Genomic DNA, 19,075 nt, shown 5'->3' on the forward strand with positions numbered 1-19,075 from the left:
GAATTGTTCGGCCTTTGTCGTCAGAGGAACTTTCTGGAGATTGTCTGTTGGTTGAGGTATTTCTTGAAAGTCCTCCCTGGGGTCCAGCTCCGCAAGGGATAATACCTCAGATGTGGTGTGGATTGCTTTCACCTCTTGGTTAGTCTTTGGTGTTATGTTGGTCTTCTTTAGGCTGGCGTTGTAACACTGCCGAGCTTGTTGACGATCCGAGTGTACCGTAGCTATTTTGTTATTTTGTACCTGAAACTTAACACACAAGTGTAAAGTAGATACTACCGCTCTGAAGTTATTCAGGGCGGGCCTTCCAAGAATAATACTATAAGGACTGGGACAGTCGACTATGAGGTACTGGACATCAATAGTTTTTGATAATGGGGGTGTTGCCCATTGTTGTTTTTAGCCATATGTGTCCTTTTATCGGAACCCTTTCTCCAGAGAACCCAACCAGTTCTCCTGATGAGGGTTGCATGGCTTTTTCAGATAGTTGCATTTTTAGAAAAGTTGAATAGAATAATACATCAGCACTACTACTTGGGTCCAAAAGGACCTTTCTTACCAATAATTCTCCTGTTTGGATGGAGAGTACTATTGGGTCGTCGAGGTTTGGGCCTGTTGAAGCTAGGTCGGATTGATTGAAGGTTATCTCTGGCTCTGCTGTGTCTTGTTTTGTTGTAGGTGTTGTACCTTCGATTGCTAGCATTGCTCAGTAACTTCGTTTTCAGGCTGAGTTTGTTTCACCTCCTCCTGCGTATCCTCCCGATATGTAGTTTATGATTCCTCTTGGCGGGTTTGGGGTTGTCTATTTTTCTTTGTCTTTTTCTGTTGATCGTTTGTCTTGTTCTTTTTTGGCTTCTCTGCTTTTTTGCCCCTCGACGTACTTGTCCAGGAGTCCTTGCCGATCTAATCTTTCTAGTAAGTCTTTGGCTATTACGCATTCATCCGTTGTGTGCCCATACTTCTGGTGGAAAGCACAGTATTTGCTCCTGTCTACGAATCGCTGGTCTTAATAGCTTCCTGCCCGAGCAGGAGGTTTCACTATTTTGGTGTTGAGGATCTCCTTGATTATGTTCTCCCTTTTAGTGTTGAATCTGGTGTAGGTACCGAACTTTGGTGTGAGCTTGTCTGTTCTTTATTGCTTGTCGATCTGAAGGTCTTCTCTTCCTCTCTTCTGGTTGGTTGCTTGTCCGCCTTTTGGGCTTCACGAAGTTCTTCAATCTCCATCTGGCCTGCGGCCCTTTCTCGGAACTCCTCCAGTGACTTTGGTTTGGTTATTGCGATAGTTTCTCAGAATTTGCCGGGTCGGAGGCCGGTTTTTAGTGCATGTAAGTGGAGTGCGGGGTCTAAGTCCAGAATCTCCATGGTGGCCTTGGCAAATCGAGTCATGTAGTCCTTTAAACTTTCATGTTGTCCTTGTTTGATTGTGCCGAGGTAGTCTAATTCGTGCACGTATATCCTCGACGCGCCGAAATAGTCGATAAAAGACCTCGTCAGTTCTTCAAAAGAAGAGATTGTACCTGCAGACAATTTAGAGAACCAGAGTAAAGCAGCACCATCAAAATAAGTAGGAAAAGCTCGGCAAAGTATAGGCTCATTATTAGCGCCGTTAAAAAACATCATGGACTGGAATTTTTTTATGAGTCCGGGGGTCACCAATCCCCTTATATGGCTCCAGGGAGGTGGGCAGCACAAAGTTCTTCGGCATTTAAAAATTGGTAATCTCTTCAGAGAAAGGATTGTCTAACGTCAGCTTCTCCTTTGGTGGGGAGATGTTTAGAGGATTTGTGTTGCCTAGGGTCGAGCTTTTAGAGTTTCCTTCCTCGTTCTTCCCAGCATTATTATAGGTGGACAACTCGGCTATCCTTCGAACTTCTGCCTGGAGTTCGGCAATCTGGGCTAGAAGCTCGGTTTGAGTAGGCTGATGAACTCCGTTATCGGCCATGCTGGAAAGTCGAAGATCCTGCAAAAGAAACAAAGTGCTAGGTGGAAAAGATAGTGGGGTTAAATAATTCAGGGCCCCACAGTGAGTGCCAAATGTTCCGTGCGTATGTAGCCGAGGTCTGGTGACTTCTTCTGCTGTTGACCGAGTTTGGGCGGAAGAGTTATACGTCGGCTGAACTACTGGAACACCATGGCGGGAGCACCTGCAAAAAGCACTCCGACGCTCAAATAAGAATATGAGTTATGAGGAAATGTGAAAAATAAATTAGAGTGAGTTCTGTGACCTGTCTTGCTCCGATGTTGTTTGTATATTTATATAGGCGTTTTGAATTGTTCGGTTGGAGCTTGTTTAGGGATTCTCCGCTTTTGCCAATGTTATCCTTATTGATAACGTTAGCTTTGTCAGTTGAGGTTCCGAGTTTTGCATAGCTCGTCCAGATTGTGTGAGTTGTTATTATTTGATTTTGTGCCGAAATATGCGTTCGTTGGTTGAGGTATACGTTACGTACCAATTATTATTATTATTATTATTATTATTATTATTATTATTATTATTATTATTATTATTATAAACACTAATTTATTTATTAATTTAATTTTATTTATTAAATTTGTATAAAAGTAATAAAAGTAAAATTAATTAATATGAAAAGTTATTTATAATTTAACTGAGAAGTATAGAGTTTAAGTCTTGAAAATAGTACAGAAAAAAAAAACTTTTTTTATGAATTCTTTATGAAGAAAGTATTTTATAAAAGAAAATTGTGTACCAATTCTTTTTATATTATTCCCATTATAATATAGATTAGGATCTTACTCACAATTCCATAATAACTCTTCTTAAGAACACTATAAAAAATTATGAACATTTATTGCATTAAATATATAAATATGAAATTTTTATTATTTTATTAATAAGTGTGTTTATGACACTTATTATTATTATTATTATTATTATTATTATTATTATTATTATTATTATTATTATTATTATTATTATTATTATTATATGTCTGCTGAAAAGAAAAAATAACAGCGAATCTCTGATTTTATACAATGACATGGCTCATAAAGATTCATGTATGCTCCACAAAATTAGAAAGATGTAAATTTAAACGGGAAAAAAAATCCCAGAAAGAATAATGGAAAAAGAGCAAGAGAAAAAGAAAATAAAAATAAAAAAAGAAAGAAAAGTAGAATACAAAAAGAGGAGAGAGAAAAACAACCTTAAAGAGAAAATCAGTGTTCCAAACGTAGGCGCCAATGTCCTAACTCCTAATCCAGAATCATTGATGGGACGATGGCCCTTTGCGCATAAAGGTTCTGGCGCCAAGAAATTTCCCATCATCATCATCAACTTTGTTAATATTACACTCAACAAAAATATCATTATTATTGTTTCTTTGGATGCATGTCCAAGATTGCTTGATCATCAACAACGTTCAAGAACATTAGGCAATGTTTGCATTGATCCAAAATCACGTGGTTTTTTAGGTGATTTCCTTGGATCTTTGTCACATGCTAAATATATAGAAGACCCTTATTGAATCTTTGGTTCCCGGAAGATTTTAGATGCATTTGAAGCTATCTGTAATTGATTTCTGGTGGGTTTTCCATTTTAATTTTTAAATTATTGAATTTCATTAAATTCAATAGTAAGGGGCTTTTTTGTTTTTGTATTTTACTTTTCCGGTTCATCAAATTCAGCCATATTTTATCCCAAAATTCTGATTATTTCAAGCTACATCATTGGAGGTTATATTGTGAAATTTGGGGTTATGCAAAGGAATAGAAGAATTGGGTTTGGCTATGGATGGTGAAAAATGGAACCATGTTTTTGTCATTTGGGATTTTGATGAAGGCAATGTAGAAGTATGTGCTTGTTGTGCATGTTTTAGGGTTTGATGAGATAATTAAGAAGCATAACAAGCACAGGTTGGAATGAAAATCCAACAATATTATTATATGGGTGTCATAAAGGCTAGCTTTTGCATTGTTTTGGTTCTTTATCTTGTGGGAGCAATTATTAGTCTTGAAGAAAAGAGGAAGCAAGAAGCACAAGAAGAACTCCTTATCCAACTATTTGATCCTAAATCTGAAATTTTTGATAAAGATACGGTGAGACTCACTTCACTAATTATTTCATTTTCCTTAGCTTCAAGTCCATTCAATATTTTAACCTCTAAAAAAATTAGCATAATACAAGAACATCAGAAATAAATTAAAAAAGAGTATACTTATTAATAATTATTGCTTGTTTTCTTCTTAACAATTAGATGGGCTCTAAAACTGGTTATAGTGTTCATGAATGCAGGCAGAGTTATTATGGACTACTTGCTGGGAGGATTTGATTAAAATTGAAGATCTTGATTCATGCCCCATACAATCACCAAGTAACACGAATGAAATTAGTTTAGAAAGAGGAATAATAGCTCAAAGAAACATTGAAAATGTGATTAACAATTGCCAACCCCAATTGAGGGAAGGTTTCCTTGATTGCTTGAGAAGACACAATCCCCTCATCCATGTCTCAAAGAACAGTTTGCATGCAAGTTATGTGAGATTACTCTCTTCCAGAAGAAACTTGGGTCATGTTTTGCTCCAAGATGTGTCAAGAGCAGAAGATGTTGGAGATGAATCGGTGCAAACTAAAACTAAAACGGAAAACACTGCTCCAAAAGAGAGTGGAAGCGAACAAAATGTGTTTGTTATCGTAGGTATAACTGCAGTGTCATCATTTGGAATTGCAGCATTTGTTTTCATATTTTGTTGTAGATGTAGCAGAGCAAATGTTGATCAAACTGATGAGAAACCTCTTCTCAGCTTGTGTAGGACTGACTACTCCAATGGTATCTACTTCTTCAAATTTATCATATTTATAAAAATATATTTTAAATATAATAGAATTTTCTAATCTCTCTCTCTCTCTAATGCAGGGTCCTTTAACAGTAGAAATCCTCCGCAGGAGTCAATGAAAAAAGAAGACAGCATTGAGACTCTTATGTCAAGTAAAATTTTATTCGATGACAATAAAAATAAAAACTTAGCGCATGAAATATATTCAATGCGATTAGCAGGACCGTATGAAATAAGTTCGGTAGGATTAGGAGGAGCTGATGCTTCTGTTGCCGCTTCGGCAAGACCATCAATGGACTTGAAACCTCCTCCCGGCAGGGTTGGACCACCGTTACCTTTGAAACCTCCTCCTGGAAGGCCAAATCCTCCCTCCGACCCACCAATTCCTCCTCCTTCCGCTGATGAAAATAATCCTCCTCTTCCGCCTCCTCCTGCTGCTGATGCTCCTCCTCCTCCTCCACCGCCAAAGCCGAGTAATGCTCCACCACCTCCTGCACCGCCACCGATTAGAGGTGGTGGGCCTCCGCCTCCTCCACCACCAGATGGAAAAGGCCCTCCACCTCCCCCTCCACCAGGTGTGAAAGGCCCAGGCCCAGGCCCTCCTCCACCACCAGCACTTAAGGGAGGAGGTGGTCCACGACCTCCTGGACCACCTCCTCTAAAAGGTGCGATTGGTGGGAAGGCTAGGCCTCCAGGACGAGGACCCGAAGGTCCTGGAGGTGTTCCCAAGCCAAAACTTAAGCCTTTCTTCTGGGATAAGGTTCAAGCAAACTCAGATCAGGCTATGGTTTGGAATCAGCTCAAAGCAGGATCCTTCCAGTAAGTTTCGAGTTTCTTTTAGTTTTGCTTCCTGCTTTCTTGTTGCGACTACATTTGAGTTGAGTTGAATGGTATGTTCTTAACAGGTTCAATGAAGAAATGATGGAGTCGCTTTTTGGATATAATGCTGCTCAAGAAAAATCTAAACCCGGAATGAAGAAAGAATCTCGTGAACAAACTCCTCAATATATTCAGATCATTGAACCAAAGAAAGCACAGAATTTGTCAATTCTGTTGAAAGCATTGAATGTAACACTAGAAGAAGTTCGTGATGCACTCCTTGAAGGTGGTTTTTTCTTCCTCATTCAATTATATATTTTACTTGCATGAATTCTTATAAATTTGTGTTGGTGATAGGAAATGAAATACCCCCAGAATTCCTAAACACTTTGTTGAAGATGGCCCCAAGTCAAGAGGAAGAACTAAAGCTCAGACTCTTCACAGGGGACCTACACATGCTTGGACCCGCTGACCGATTCTTGAAAGCCATTGTCGACATTCCATTTGCCTTCAAACGAATCGAAACACTACATTACATGTGCACTCTCTCTGATGAACTCATTACTACTAGAGATTCTTTTGGAGTTTTGGAGGTAATATATATTATTTTTATATTTAAAAAATATCAATTACAATATTTGATATTTATAATAATGATATGATACCACACTAGGTTGCATGTAATGAACTAAAAAGCAGCAGGCTATTCCTGAAGCTTCTAGAAGCGGTGTTGAAAACAGGAAACAGGATGAACGATGGAACATTCCGAGGCGGCGCGCAAGCATTCAAACTTGACACGCTGCTGAAGCTGTCTGATGTGAAAGGTGTAGACGGGAAAACCACGCTTCTTCACTTCGTGGTGCAAGAAATAATTAGAACAGAGGGCATAAGAGCAATGAGAATGTCAAAAGAGAGCCTAAGCTTTTCGAGCATAAAAACCGACGACCTTCTAGAAGATGTCAACTTAGAGAACGAAGACCAGTACCGGGACCTCGGTCTTAACGTGGTGTCCCGTCTGAGTAGTGAGCTTGAGAATGTCAAGAAAGCAGCGGCTCTGGATGTGGACGGTTTGATATCTACAACGGCCAGACTCGGCCACGGTCTTATAAAGGCCAGAGAATTTGTAAACACGGAACTTAAGACCCTGGAGGATGACCAGGGCTACTACGAAGTCACCAAGAGCTTCGTCGAGAGTGCGGAAGAGGGCGTCGCCAACTTGCTCCGTGAAGAGAAGAAGATCATGGCATTGATAAAGAGCACAGGTGACTACTTTCATGGCAATTCTGGCAAGGATGAAGGCTTGAGGTTGTTTCCGATAGTGCGTGATTTCTTGCTAATGTTGGATAAGGTTTGCAAAGAAATAAAGACTATACCAAAGAAACCACCACCGGCAGCAGCCGCACCGGCTCAGGCACAAGCACAATCACAAGCACAAGCACAAGCACAGGCAGCACCACCGGCGGCACCGGCATCAAATAATAATAATGAAAAACAGGAGAGTGGTAGTTCGAAAACTTCATCAGAGACACGCGCTGCTCCTCCGCCTCCTCCTATTTTTCGCAACCGACTTCCGGTAGTTGCAGAAAGGACGGGTGACTTTAGTTCGGACGATGACAGCCCATAGATTCAAGTTGAATACAAAAGTGGTATTTTTTGTTTTAGCTATATCATCCTTTGTTGACCCTATTGGGATTTAGTTCATAGTTAACCAAAGAAAAAAGCCACGTCTCATTTAATTAGTAGTGATGTAGGGTCTTTGTTGTTTGTATAATTGTATATTTTTTTCCCCGGGTTCTTTATTCTGCCTAATATAATTTTTTTCATGAAAGAGGCAAGATAGCATTGTTCAATTGGGGCTACCGCAAATTTGATGCCTTTTATTAGTGTGATGACTGATGAGAATATATATATATCTGTCCGCTTTGATCCATGTATTAAGGCATGGAAACCTACTTATTTGAGGACCACAAAGAATCCTATTTGTTGACACTTTTTTAATAAAAGATAAAATTAAGATTCGAATCTGCAATTTCTAAGTAAATATAAAGAGACGATATTATTTGACATTAAAAAATTTTAGTTTCGAGTCACATAAATAACAAATTGTATATATTTGTTATAGATAGATTATATATGATGAAAGATAATTTAAGATATTAAAAATGAGTTAACATTGGTTAGAATTAAAACTAACATTTTAGCCATTAATTAAATGATAGATTTTTGAATTTTGTTTTAGTTGAGGCCATTTATTCGATTTTCATTTTCTTAAAAACAAGTAATATAGTATGTTATTTATCCATCACTTTTTTTTCCGCTTTTGGACTTATTTTGTTTATTTTTTATCCAAAACAAGCAATATATTATTTTGAATTCCTTATTAAAGTATTTTTTTAAAAAAAGAAAAAATGGCGCGAAACTTGTTAGTTACGTTCCGTTGTAAAGTGATCAGTTAATCAGTTATGAGACTCGGAAAATGACAAGAATACCCTCATTTTTCATTTATAAAACAGAAACAAAAAAGCTTTGTTGTTAGAAGCTTGTAACTGCATCTTCAAGAACCCGTTCTGTTCTTCATTCACATTTTCTCCTCTTTCTTCTCTTCACAATCATGTCAATCACCGACGGCGCCATGAACCAATCAAAACCATTTCTGTATCCACTCTACGAACGTTTCTCAAAAGCAGCAGAAACCCTAAGCCATGAACTAAAACTCTTCGGAAACTCTGCTTCCTCAACCATAGACGAAGAAGAAGAAGAAGAAGAAAAAGAAAACAATAATGGAGATGAAAATCAAAGAGAGATTTTCTTCTTGCGTTCCATGCTGGAGTTCTTCTACACAAACAAGGTCTATCCTTACACCACACTGTCCAACAAAGTTGATTTCTGCATCAAATTTATGAAAACCATGACTGTGGACGAGTTCAACGCTCATCATGACAAGTACCAAAACAAGTATATGAAGAGAGTCATCAAGCTTTGCAGGAAGCTTCAGGTCTTGGATCAGCCTCATGATCAAGATGCCTTCGATCTCGGCAACAGGATTTGGGGTACCAGAAGCTTCGAGATGGGCTTCGAAGTCGAAGAACCAGAAGAATCAGTAGACGATGATTTTAACGATATCAGTGATAATGAAAGTAATCAAGATCAAGATGAAGCCATGTTTCCGACTGAAGAAGAACAAGTCAAAGAAAAAGAAAAAGATAAACATCAAGAGGAGGATGATCTTTTGAATAGGTACATGTAATAAGCCTTTTAATTTGGGAATTTGATTATTTTGGTTCCGTATAATAATACGTATTTGTGGGAGCGTATGTAGGTGTCCGTTCTTGATAGGGACGTTCAGGTTCGGGAGTGGAGTAGGGAGGATACCGGTGGTGTCGGAGAGTGCGGTGCAGAGTGCGGTGGGGTGCCTTGGGGAGAGTGCGGTGAAGAGGTGGGATGATAAGTGGAAGAATCTGCAGATTCAGGAGATGCAGAACTACTTGGCTCAGCTGAATTTCATCAGGCACCAGACGTTGGTTTTGTTGGATGAGCTTCAAAATAACAACAATCCTGCTGAATCAGCATTAGCAACCCAAGTTAGTTTCACTTCGTTTCTACAATTCTTATATCATTATTCTTCATGCACCATACCATATTTGTTGACTATCATTTGATTGATTTCTTATTTCTTATATTTTATTAGTACTATTAAGCAAAACTGTAAAAGCAATTTTCGGCTTTGGACCATAACTTCCCAAGCTATAGGTTTTGTTTTTTGTTCATGGAACTTCAAAAGCATTAAGCATTGCTGACCAAACATCCACACTTTGCAATTTGGGTTCGAATTTTAATAAAACTGGCCCAAAATCATAAGGGATATTAAATTTCCGAGTCATGCAAAAGTGGGGGCAAAAAAAATGTATTTGGATTTTTTAAATTTTGAATTTTATTTTAAAAAATAAAATGTGATTTTTTATCGTTTATTTTATAAATGGAACAAAAAAAATATGAGAAAAAAATTATTTAAGGATGAGAGATAATATTTTACTCTCTAAAGTAAAAATTTAAAATTTAAAAGATCTAAATTTAAAAAAATACAAAAGTAAGTTTTTGTTTATTTTATTTTATTTTATTTTTATATAAAATTGAGAGAAATCTGATACACAATTTTTTTTTTCAAACATAGCCTTCATTATATATATACACTCTGTAATAATAATAATAATAATAATAATAATAATAATAATAATGGTGTGCCACTCTGCTTGTAAATTATGTATATATGTTTATTTCCATTTATAATAAACTATGAATGCTTGTTTTTACACGGTAAAATATATTTATTAGCAAAGTAGATATAACACCCAAAAATAAAATTCTGGTATAATCCTATTGGAATTTGTAAACAAGAGGATTGAATTTGATTGCATTAATTCAATGAAATGAATTGAATTGAATAAAGGTATGGCAGTGGCAGGTAACACCCGTCAAAATCACAAGCTGACACATTGTAAGAGTTGCATAGATATCGAATTGAATTCATATCTTTCCACTTGTTTAATCATGGCCTAAAAATCTAAACTGAAATCTTTGTCTTCTTTTATTTGCACTCTCTCATAGATTTTCTTTCTTTCTTGCTAAATAGTAGTCCCTTTGACATGTTTTGTCTCCAATGCAATACACAGGGCAGCACAAGGACAAAGAGAAAAAGTGATCAACCCCACCACTAATTACCCCTCCCTCAAGCAATGACTCACATAGACATAGTCACATTACACATACACCAAAGTCAATACACTTTTGTGATTTTGGTTATTTTATTATTTGATTGAATATTAGTAGTCATTTTATTAGTTACATACTGTATAATTCTTCTCTCCCTCTCTGTTTTTTCTTTGGGAGTTGCAACTTGATGCTATTAGTGATACTTTTGATAAATAGAAAGCTAAAGACATTCTTTTAGGATACAAAAGTGAAAAATAAAATTTGCAAATTATATACATAATAGTAAAGATATAAAAGAAAAGAAAAGTACATACAATGAATGATTGGTTTCTAGAGCAAAAAGATCTTTTTTCCCCCTCAAAAAAACACTTCTTTAATAATTTTAAAGTGTTTGAATTGGATTTTATTAAAAAGGACATTTACATTAAAATAATAGATTTAGCTCTCATTTTTTTAAGCTAATGATAAAGAGCTTAAAGAAACATAAAATATTTTTTAATAATTAAAAATATTATTTCTTAGATAATTATCTATCTAAATGTTAAATATATTTTTTTAAGTAAAAGAAACCTTCATTAAAAGACAATCGAAATGCACCCTAAAACTTATTGTTGTATTAAATTTTATGCTTAATGATTCATTAACCAACACTAATATAGTATAGAGTAATTTGATGAACATTAAAGTTGTTGAAAAAGCTGGAAGAACATAGATACTCCAATAATAATAATAATATAAAATTGACTAATGTATACATTTGTCTCTAATAAAATTTCAATATATTTAAATTAATTACTGATTAAAAATCTTTTAAAATTAATCAATATTTTAATTTTTTTTAAGCGGCGGTAGTGCCTCTCCTAATAAAAGTTAGATTCTTGGGATGAAGTGCATGAAGTGATGAATTTATAGGACCCTCTAGTCACAGACTCCTCTATAATCATTGTAATGCAATCATGAATTCTCATTATTTCCTTTTTCCTAGACAACACTACTTTGTTCATGTTGAATTCTAGGTCCATAATTACCGTCATTCCAAAACTTTAATCCCCAAATTTTGGGCGTGGAAGATAAAGTTAACTTGATATGCACATGCAATGCGAGACCAAAAAATGGTGGGGGTTAAAACTATGATACATATATATATACGGTTTGTAATTTCCAATTTTAGATGAAACAACAAACTAAGGTCTAGTCAATTTCTCACCCAACATAGTGCATGAAGCAATTAGGTACCATCACATTGCGATTTTTTTTAAAGTTAAAGAAATTTAAAACAATTTTTTTTCAAAAAAAAAAAAGTTAAAGACGACTTTTAGGCTTAGCTATAATTTTTTATTTATGCACTTTCCTATCATGTGAGCTCCCTAAAAACGTGACACACGATATATTTGCATTAAGCAAAAGTAATAAAATAATTTACATAATATATGAAAAAAATAAGACCCTTTGTTAATGCTTTGAGATGGGATGGGCCAGTTTGAGAACAAGCTAATTGATTAATTAAAAAATTAAAGAATTTTGTTAAAACTAATATAATCTTTACTTAAAGCTGCTTTTGGAATTCCATACATTACTCCTTCTTATACGTGAAAGTGCTTCAAGTGTTTTGAGATCTGAAAGCACCTTATTTTGATGTAGAAATTGCAGACATGGAAGAGGGGAAAATCCAGGGTTATGGAGAATATTTAAATGAGTTCCCTCAGAGACATGTATATATGTACATACATTGTCACGGATCAAATAAATCATGTGTCTGCTTGTCGAACTATGGGTCCATATGGTTATTTTATTTTCAAAATTACTATTTTTTTTATTCAAAGTAATTATTATTCGAGAGCCACATAGTAGGCGACAAATTTTTCCTCTTATCTAATTTTAACATAATTTAATGTCAAAAATTTAAACTCAAATTTATTTTAATTAAGCTAGCACAATCCTTGTTAGCCGAGGATGAAATTGCTTGGGTCCACAAATTTATTGGAGGTTTATTTTAACCTGAGTTACTTTAATCTCATGAGAGTTAATAATATATTAGAAGATAGTGACGGCCTAATAGAAGAAAAAAATAGAACATCCAATAAGACTGTGATACTTAGGAGGCACAACAACGACAAAGGAGTGAGGAGGAGTAATCGTAATTAGAGAGAGTTGGAGTACCTTTTCTGGAAGAATGATTTGGGAAGAAAAAACAAGACACTCAATGAGACGGTGATGCTTGGGAGGCGTAACGACGACAATGAAGGAGTACAATGGGAAGGAGTAAACGTAATTAGAGAGAGTTGGAATACCTTTTCTGGAAGAATGATTTAGGAAGAAAAAATGAGACACCCAACGAGACGGTGATGCTTAGGAGGCGTAATGACGACGACGAAAGAATGTAGAAGGTAACATTAGAAAATAACTTACATGTTACTTTAAAAAGAGTAGAATAGCATTCACCATATTTTATACCATTATAATAAGAAAAGTCTTACGCGTTTGAAAAGATACAATATACTAACATAAATGGATCGCTCTCACGCTTCTCTCAAACTAGGCAGATATTTGAATTTTTAGATTCTTCGATGATTGTTAATATGGTTCTGCACTCACAGTTCCATTGACAAAGGTTATGAAATTTCACCTCTTTAAAATTGCAGCTTCTTTACTTGACTTGTCCGATTTTTTAAATCGTAGGTGCTGTGTTTTGCACTTTTTTAAAAGAAAAATTAAGATCTTGATTAATAGAAGATGTTAACGTTCTCACCGATTGCTGATTTTCTTACTCTTGCATAAAAATTTTCTTCTCTGTTGCTCATTCCTTTTCAACTGCAGAACAATTCAGAATTTTATTCTCTTACTCCATGTCAATAGTGGAATCAGTGTTAGAAGAACAGAATATTGAAGTAAGCAGTTTCTCCCTCTTTTAATTTTATGATTTTTGTAATGATTTTCATATTATATCAATGAACACAATGATGATTATGATTATGAATTTCTGAACTCGCAAAGCATGCTGTTTATGTTTTTCATAATATAATTTAAATTTAATGTACATAATAGATTTATATTTTTATTATAGAGTGCTTAAAGATTTTTATGAACAGACAAGAAATATTAAGTCATATTTTTGGATACCATTATGAGTTTTTTCTTGCATATTTTGAATGGATGCAGAATGATGGACAGCAAGAAGCAAAGAGTTGCAGAAAAACAATAAATGACAAAAATTAAAATTAATTAACTTTCACATTAAAATTTTTCAGTAATACAAATTTTAACTTTGAAGAAGCATGACGCATCAGTAAAAAAGAAGAGAAATATACAAAGAGTTGAGAGATGCTGTCCCAAAGAATAAGTTGCTGCTATTAAAGACACTATTGGCGATGGATAGCAAATTCAAAAAGGCTCAGAGTTGAGAGCAAAAAAAAATATATGCTGCAAGAATGTAAAGAGAGTAAAATTTTGAGAAAGAAAAAAAACCTATAATAAAAGACGTGTACTCACATTCTCTATATGTATTTAAATTTTTTTAATGTAAAAAAGTATTAATATTAATTATTTGCTAGTCCAAAAATAAAAAATTTGTTGATCCCTAACCGTACTCATTATACTAAATTACAATGACGATAATCCTGATAGACAAATAAGTGGAACTCCGGTTTTTGTTGTGCAAGTCAATAATTTGTCTTCGGCTATGATTGGCACATGCTTGGAAATTGATCAGAGGGTTTTCTCCCCCTTTTTTTTGTGGTATAAATAATTAATAAATAGAGGATTTTACTTCTTATCATTTATCAAAGTTCACATGCTAATAGTGATAAAGAAATAAAGGACAAGAGGGGGAGAAAAATGAATTATGCTTTCATGTAATGATAATGATTCTTCGTAATATTGGATACATATAGCTTTTAAACTTTAAAACCATAGTTTCCATATGATAAAAAGAAAGAAAGAAATATAAAAGTAAAAAGACTTATATACGAGACAATAATATCTATACATCCATGTTTTAACTTTAATAAAACTAAACCAAACATGACTTTTGTGATTCTTGTAAAAGAAGTTTCTATTTTACTAACACAGCTTAGTAATGGAAGATGCTGACCAATTTGTATTTAATTTTCTATCTAAAGCTTTATATAAGCTAATTGTTAGATCGATCTAAATTAATTCTTACTATATATTTTTTATAATACTATTTTTAATATAATAAAATGTTGTAAATATACTTTATATTAAAATTATAGATAAGATTGCAATAATATTATTCATTCCTAACATGACCTTTAATTATTTATTAGATGATGATGAAAATAACTCCAACATCCTATGTTTCTCCAAGAAAGAAAATAAAAACTCTGTCTACCTTTGTCGGTATGTCCAAACATAATTGCATATATAGGCCTTACTCTGAGCCTTGAGATAGATTCATATCATGTCTTGTACCTCATAATAACATGCATAATCAAATTGTGTCACTTAATAATCATCTACCGTATCTACAATCACGATGAAAGGAAAAATAATTAAGAAACAATATTAGGTAATTAACTTTTTTAATTGATATCAGTTAATCTTTTTTAAAAATATTTTACTTATTTTAAATTCTAAATAAATCCTAAATCATAAACATTTAACTTTAAATTTTAAATTATAAATTTAATAAACACTAAAATTGACTAATATTAATTAATAAAAAATTAATTCCCTCTATTTTTTTCGTAATTAAGTGCTGATGAATTTTAACGAGGGATTGGTTATTTTGATTTTTGAGGTTTGGGCCTCATAAATTAGTATGAAACCAAGATAAATTAATTATTTACTATATTATTTGAGATAATCAAAATGCCTTGGCCAACTTGGCAAGAAAGCGTTAGTTTAATCCACATATGAATATTTATATATATAAAAAAAAGGCCGTAACAAATATTATTAAACAATGAAAACATGAAAATGTGTATCTTTGACAATAAGGATATGATTGGTTAATGAATGTGTATATAATTTAATTAGTTTCATAGACACAACACATGTAGATTGAAAGTGAAAGGCTTATCACATGATCAACCATTATTCAACCTTCATGCCTATAGCAAACAAAAAACTACAATGGTTATAACTTTCATATGTATTGACAAAGATATAAATATTTATATAATTTTTATTTAAATTTTTAGATAAATAATTTGATAATATGTTAGAATTTTTATGAATATATAACAAATTTTGATTTTTTTTTGCTATAACACAAATAAAGAGATAATAGAATTTGATTTTTGTTTACTAAAAAATAAAAAAGGGAAAAAATTATCTACAACTATTGATTAAGGAGATAGAATTGAATATAGAAATTTAAAAAATACTTAATCAATAATAAAAATTATTAAAATTTTAAGATTTTGGTATCTTATATTCTAAGAATACAATTAAAAATATTATAAATTTTTTTATAAAAATTAATAAAAATATATTTTAATACATTAAATACATAAAAAAATTTTAAAATTTTTATTATTATATTCTTAAAATGTATAATTACAAATAAGCTAGCCAAATCCAAACTTTTTTTTTTATAGAGAAAATCAAGTGTCATAAAATGGTCCTATGACCTGGTATCTTTTAATGACATGATATAAAGTTTGAAATCTTAAAAAATATGCAGATTTTACAGTTTGAATGAAAGGATTTAAATAATAAATACTTATTAGTCACCAAAAAAAATAATGAATACTTATTAATTATTATAAGGTTTGTAATGTTGTTGTATTTAATGGCGCCACTGAACATGGTTTGTCCAAGTTAGTTGTCATGTTGTTCCAAGTCATTAGCAATTAAGAACCCTAAGATTCCAAACACAATACTTTTATTAAATAAATTTCCTCACATCCATGTTCTATGGATTTGAGTACCTCTCTCTCTCTCTTCTGACACCACTCTATACAAATTGCCAAAACCTCTTCTGTGTGCTGATGCAGCAGCTGGCACAGGAAAGTGCCTTTCACAATAGAGAAAGAGAAAATTAAACACCTCATCTATCTCATCATGCACATTTTGTACTTGATGAATTGCCACAACCACCTTTTTGAGTTTTTCTTCTTTCTTCTGAAAATAACACTGCTTTTTCCTCTTATTAGCACTTTGATCTCACTCAGAACATGAAGAAAAGGGTTGTTACTTGCTAAAAAGCTTAAAGCAGAAAAGTAACAGGTGGTGTTAATGTAATGATGGAATGAAATCTTTTCTCTCTGTAGTAGGATAAAAGGGTGTAGAAAGGTGCTTTGTGGAGCCTTTGGGAATGAGCATTCCAAAAGGGTAATAAAAAGTTGAAGACTTTAGAAAAAGTTTTGAACTTGTGGGTGAGAAAACAAAGGTTCCAAGTTCTAAAAGGTAGAAGAAGATTTGAAGCAGCAGCATAGAATAGAAATAGCAAATAGGGATTTAATAATGCCAACAGTGTGGTTCTCACTGAAGAGGTCACTACACTGCAAATCAGATGCATCAGAAGTTCATGATCCTAAATCAAGGAAGCAGCAATTGAGCACAATCTTAACCACAAAGAGGGCATCAGGTAGGTCAGGATGCTCAAGGTCCATTGCAAATCTCAAAGATGTCATCCATGGAAGCAAGAGGCACATTGAGAAGCCACCAACTTGCAGCCCAAGATCCATAGGTAGCAGTGAGTTCCTCAACCCCATAACACATGAAGTCATCTTGAGCAATTCAAGGTGTGAACTCAAAATCACTGGCTATGGTGGAGGCTTCCATGAAGGGCTTGGAACTGTTGGTAACAATGGTAATAACAACAATGGTGGTGCTCTTGGTAGTGAAAATTCAACCTTTGTTGGAACTTTAAGGCCTGGTACCCCTGGACCTGGAGGGCACCCTACAATGCACTACTTTAACCCTTCCTTTAGGCCTTCAACCACCCCACCAAGGAAATCTCCTTTCCTTTTAGGAGATAGTAATAAAGAAGGGTCTGGCTTCCATGGTGGTGGTGGTGCTGCTGCTGGATTTCATCATTCAAGCAATAGATTGTCTCTTGAGACAGATTCCAATGGGGCTTGCACTGTTACTTGTCACAAATGTGGAGAGCAATTCACCAAATGGGATGCTGCTGAAGCTCATCATCTCTCCAAGCATGCTGGTAGGGTAACCATTTCTTTTTCCCTTGATAGATATCTTTTGTAAATTTTCAATCTTATCCTGTATTCATTGTTTCAATCTTCAAATGGATAATGTCCACAAAATTATAGCCTCATACTAGGTGTTTTGGCCACATTAATACAAGATATGCTAATAACCTAATGTCTCTAGTGAGGAACAGTTTTAAGTAGCTTAACTACTTCAGATTTGTCCAGATACATTTATTTTTCAATATACCATTTTAATGAAATTGACAGATATTTTGAATAGGAAATGGAGAGAGTAACTTTTGTTTGAAAACTCTCGGGATTCTCCACTTAATTCTATTGCAACTTCCCCATTTCCCTGATTTGTTAGACATGAAAGTAATCACAGAATTCAATGAGTTCTTAGTATCTTGAAGTATGTTGCTACTTCTGCATTGCTTTAACATCCTTTGAAGTTTCATCTGTGTGACCAAAATTTTATGGTTTAATTTTGACAGTAACTGAACTTGTGGAAGGTGATTCTTCAAGAAAAATAGTGGAGATAATATGCAGGACAAGCTGGTTGAAATCAGAGAACCAATGTGGTAGAATTGAGAGAGTGTTGAAAGTGCACAACATGCAGAAGACATTGGCAAGGTTTGAAGAATACAGAGAGATGGTGAAGATCAAAGCAAGCAAGCTCCAAAAGAAGCATCCAAGGTGCCTTGCTGATGGGAATGAACTCTTAAGGTTCTATGGAACCACAGTTGCATGTTCCTTAGGCCTCAATGGCTCTTCAAGCCTTTGTTTATCTGAGAGATGCTGTGTTTGTAGGATCATAAGAAATGGTTTTTCAGCCAAGAAGGAACTCAAGGGTGGAATTGGTGTTTTCACCACTTCAACAAGTGGAAGAGCCTTTGAATCCATTGAGGTAATTGATCAAGACCCTTCACTGAGAAAAGTGTTGATAGTCTGTAGAGTTATTGCTGGTAGGGTCCATAGGCCTCTAGAGAACATTCAAGAGATTGCAGGCCAAACAGGATTTGATTCTCTGGCTGGGAAAGTTGGTCTTTATTCAAATATTGAGGAGCTTTATTTGCTCAATCCTAGAGCTCTTCTTCCTTGCTTTGTGGTGATTTGCAAACCCTGAAGCAAGAGAATCAAAGTTCTTAGCAAAAAAGAATGGCAATATTAAATTGTTGAGTGATTTTGTGGATCTATGGAATGGAGGGTCCTTTTATTCATCTTTTGAATCCACTTCCAAGTCAACTTGCTTTTTCTTTTTTTGTTAATTGTATGAACTTTCTATCCACACATTTGTAGTTTTTAGCTAACACTGAAAATTTTCTTCTGCACAATGAAGTGCAAAGAGGTAAATATTGTAATTGGTAATGAAGTCAAACTAAATGATCATTGCAATTGCTTGGATATAGTTATTTATTTAGATATTTTGTTAAGATATATTCAGTTTTCCAATGTACTATTTTGTTCAAATAATTAGTTATTTTAAAACAGAGTAAATATGATATTGGTCTCTCATGTAAGATGAAGAAGCAACTAGTGTGATTAAATTTTACCAATACCATGATGATAGAAGAATCTTAGTTGTGTGTGCATAAAATTAAATGATACAAGTACAAGTTAGGAGGCTAGGACCA

General features: G+C 34.2%; 2 protein-coding genes across 3 annotated transcripts; both read left to right on the top strand.

Annotated features, from left to right (window-relative positions):
- Window positions 1-3,100: 3,100 nt before the first annotated feature.
- LOC112772643 (uncharacterized) lies at window positions 3,101-7,441 on the top strand. Of its 2 annotated transcripts, XM_072225701.1 has the most exons (7): window positions 3,101-3,542; window positions 3,646-4,056; window positions 4,253-4,787; window positions 4,875-5,613; window positions 5,700-5,899; window positions 5,971-6,206; window positions 6,287-7,441. In XM_072225701.1, exons 2-7 carry the CDS (start codon window positions 3,880-3,882, stop codon window positions 7,235-7,237), a joined length of 2,838 nt encoding a protein of 945 aa, XP_072081802.1. In that variant the 5' UTR covers window positions 3,101-3,542; window positions 3,646-3,879; the 3' UTR covers window positions 7,238-7,441. The 2 variants fall into 2 exon arrangements, with proteins under 2 accessions (XP_072081802.1, XP_072081803.1); XM_072225702.1 differs by having other exon boundaries at window positions 3,101-4,056; window positions 4,238-4,787.
- An 8,639-nt stretch (window positions 7,442-16,080) lies between these two features.
- On the top strand, window positions 16,081-18,845 carry LOC112771477 (uncharacterized). Its single transcript, XM_025816241.3, has 2 exons — window positions 16,081-17,452; window positions 17,936-18,845. Exons 1-2 carry the CDS (start codon window positions 16,753-16,755, stop codon window positions 18,565-18,567), a joined length of 1,332 nt encoding a protein of 443 aa, XP_025672026.1. The 5' UTR covers window positions 16,081-16,752; the 3' UTR covers window positions 18,568-18,845.
- The last annotated feature ends 230 nt before the right edge of the window (window positions 18,846-19,075 follow it).

This window comes from Arachis hypogaea, chromosome 18, assembly GCF_003086295.3.
Source record: "Arachis hypogaea cultivar Tifrunner chromosome 18, arahy.Tifrunner.gnm2.J5K5, whole genome shotgun sequence".
NCBI lineage: Eukaryota > Viridiplantae > Streptophyta > Magnoliopsida > Fabales > Fabaceae > Arachis > Arachis hypogaea.

Excerpts from the sequence above, each read along its gene's own strand:
- LOC112772643 (XM_072225701.1), top strand. The coding sequence starts at position 3,880 with ATGAAAATCCAACAATATTATTATATGGGTGTCATAAAGGCTAGCTTT. Across the intron at positions 4,057-4,252 it reads AAATTTTTGATAAAGATACG|GCAGAGTTATTATGGACTAC; the intron begins GTGAGACTCACT and ends TCATGAATGCAG. Across the intron at positions 4,788-4,874 it reads TAGGACTGACTACTCCAATG|GGTCCTTTAACAGTAGAAAT; the intron begins GTATCTACTTCT and ends TCTCTAATGCAG.
- LOC112771477 (XM_025816241.3), top strand. The coding sequence starts at position 16,753 with ATGCCAACAGTGTGGTTCTCACTGAAGAGGTCACTACACTGCAAATCA. Across the intron at positions 17,453-17,935 it reads TCATCTCTCCAAGCATGCTG|TAACTGAACTTGTGGAAGGT; the intron begins GTAGGGTAACCA and ends TAATTTTGACAG.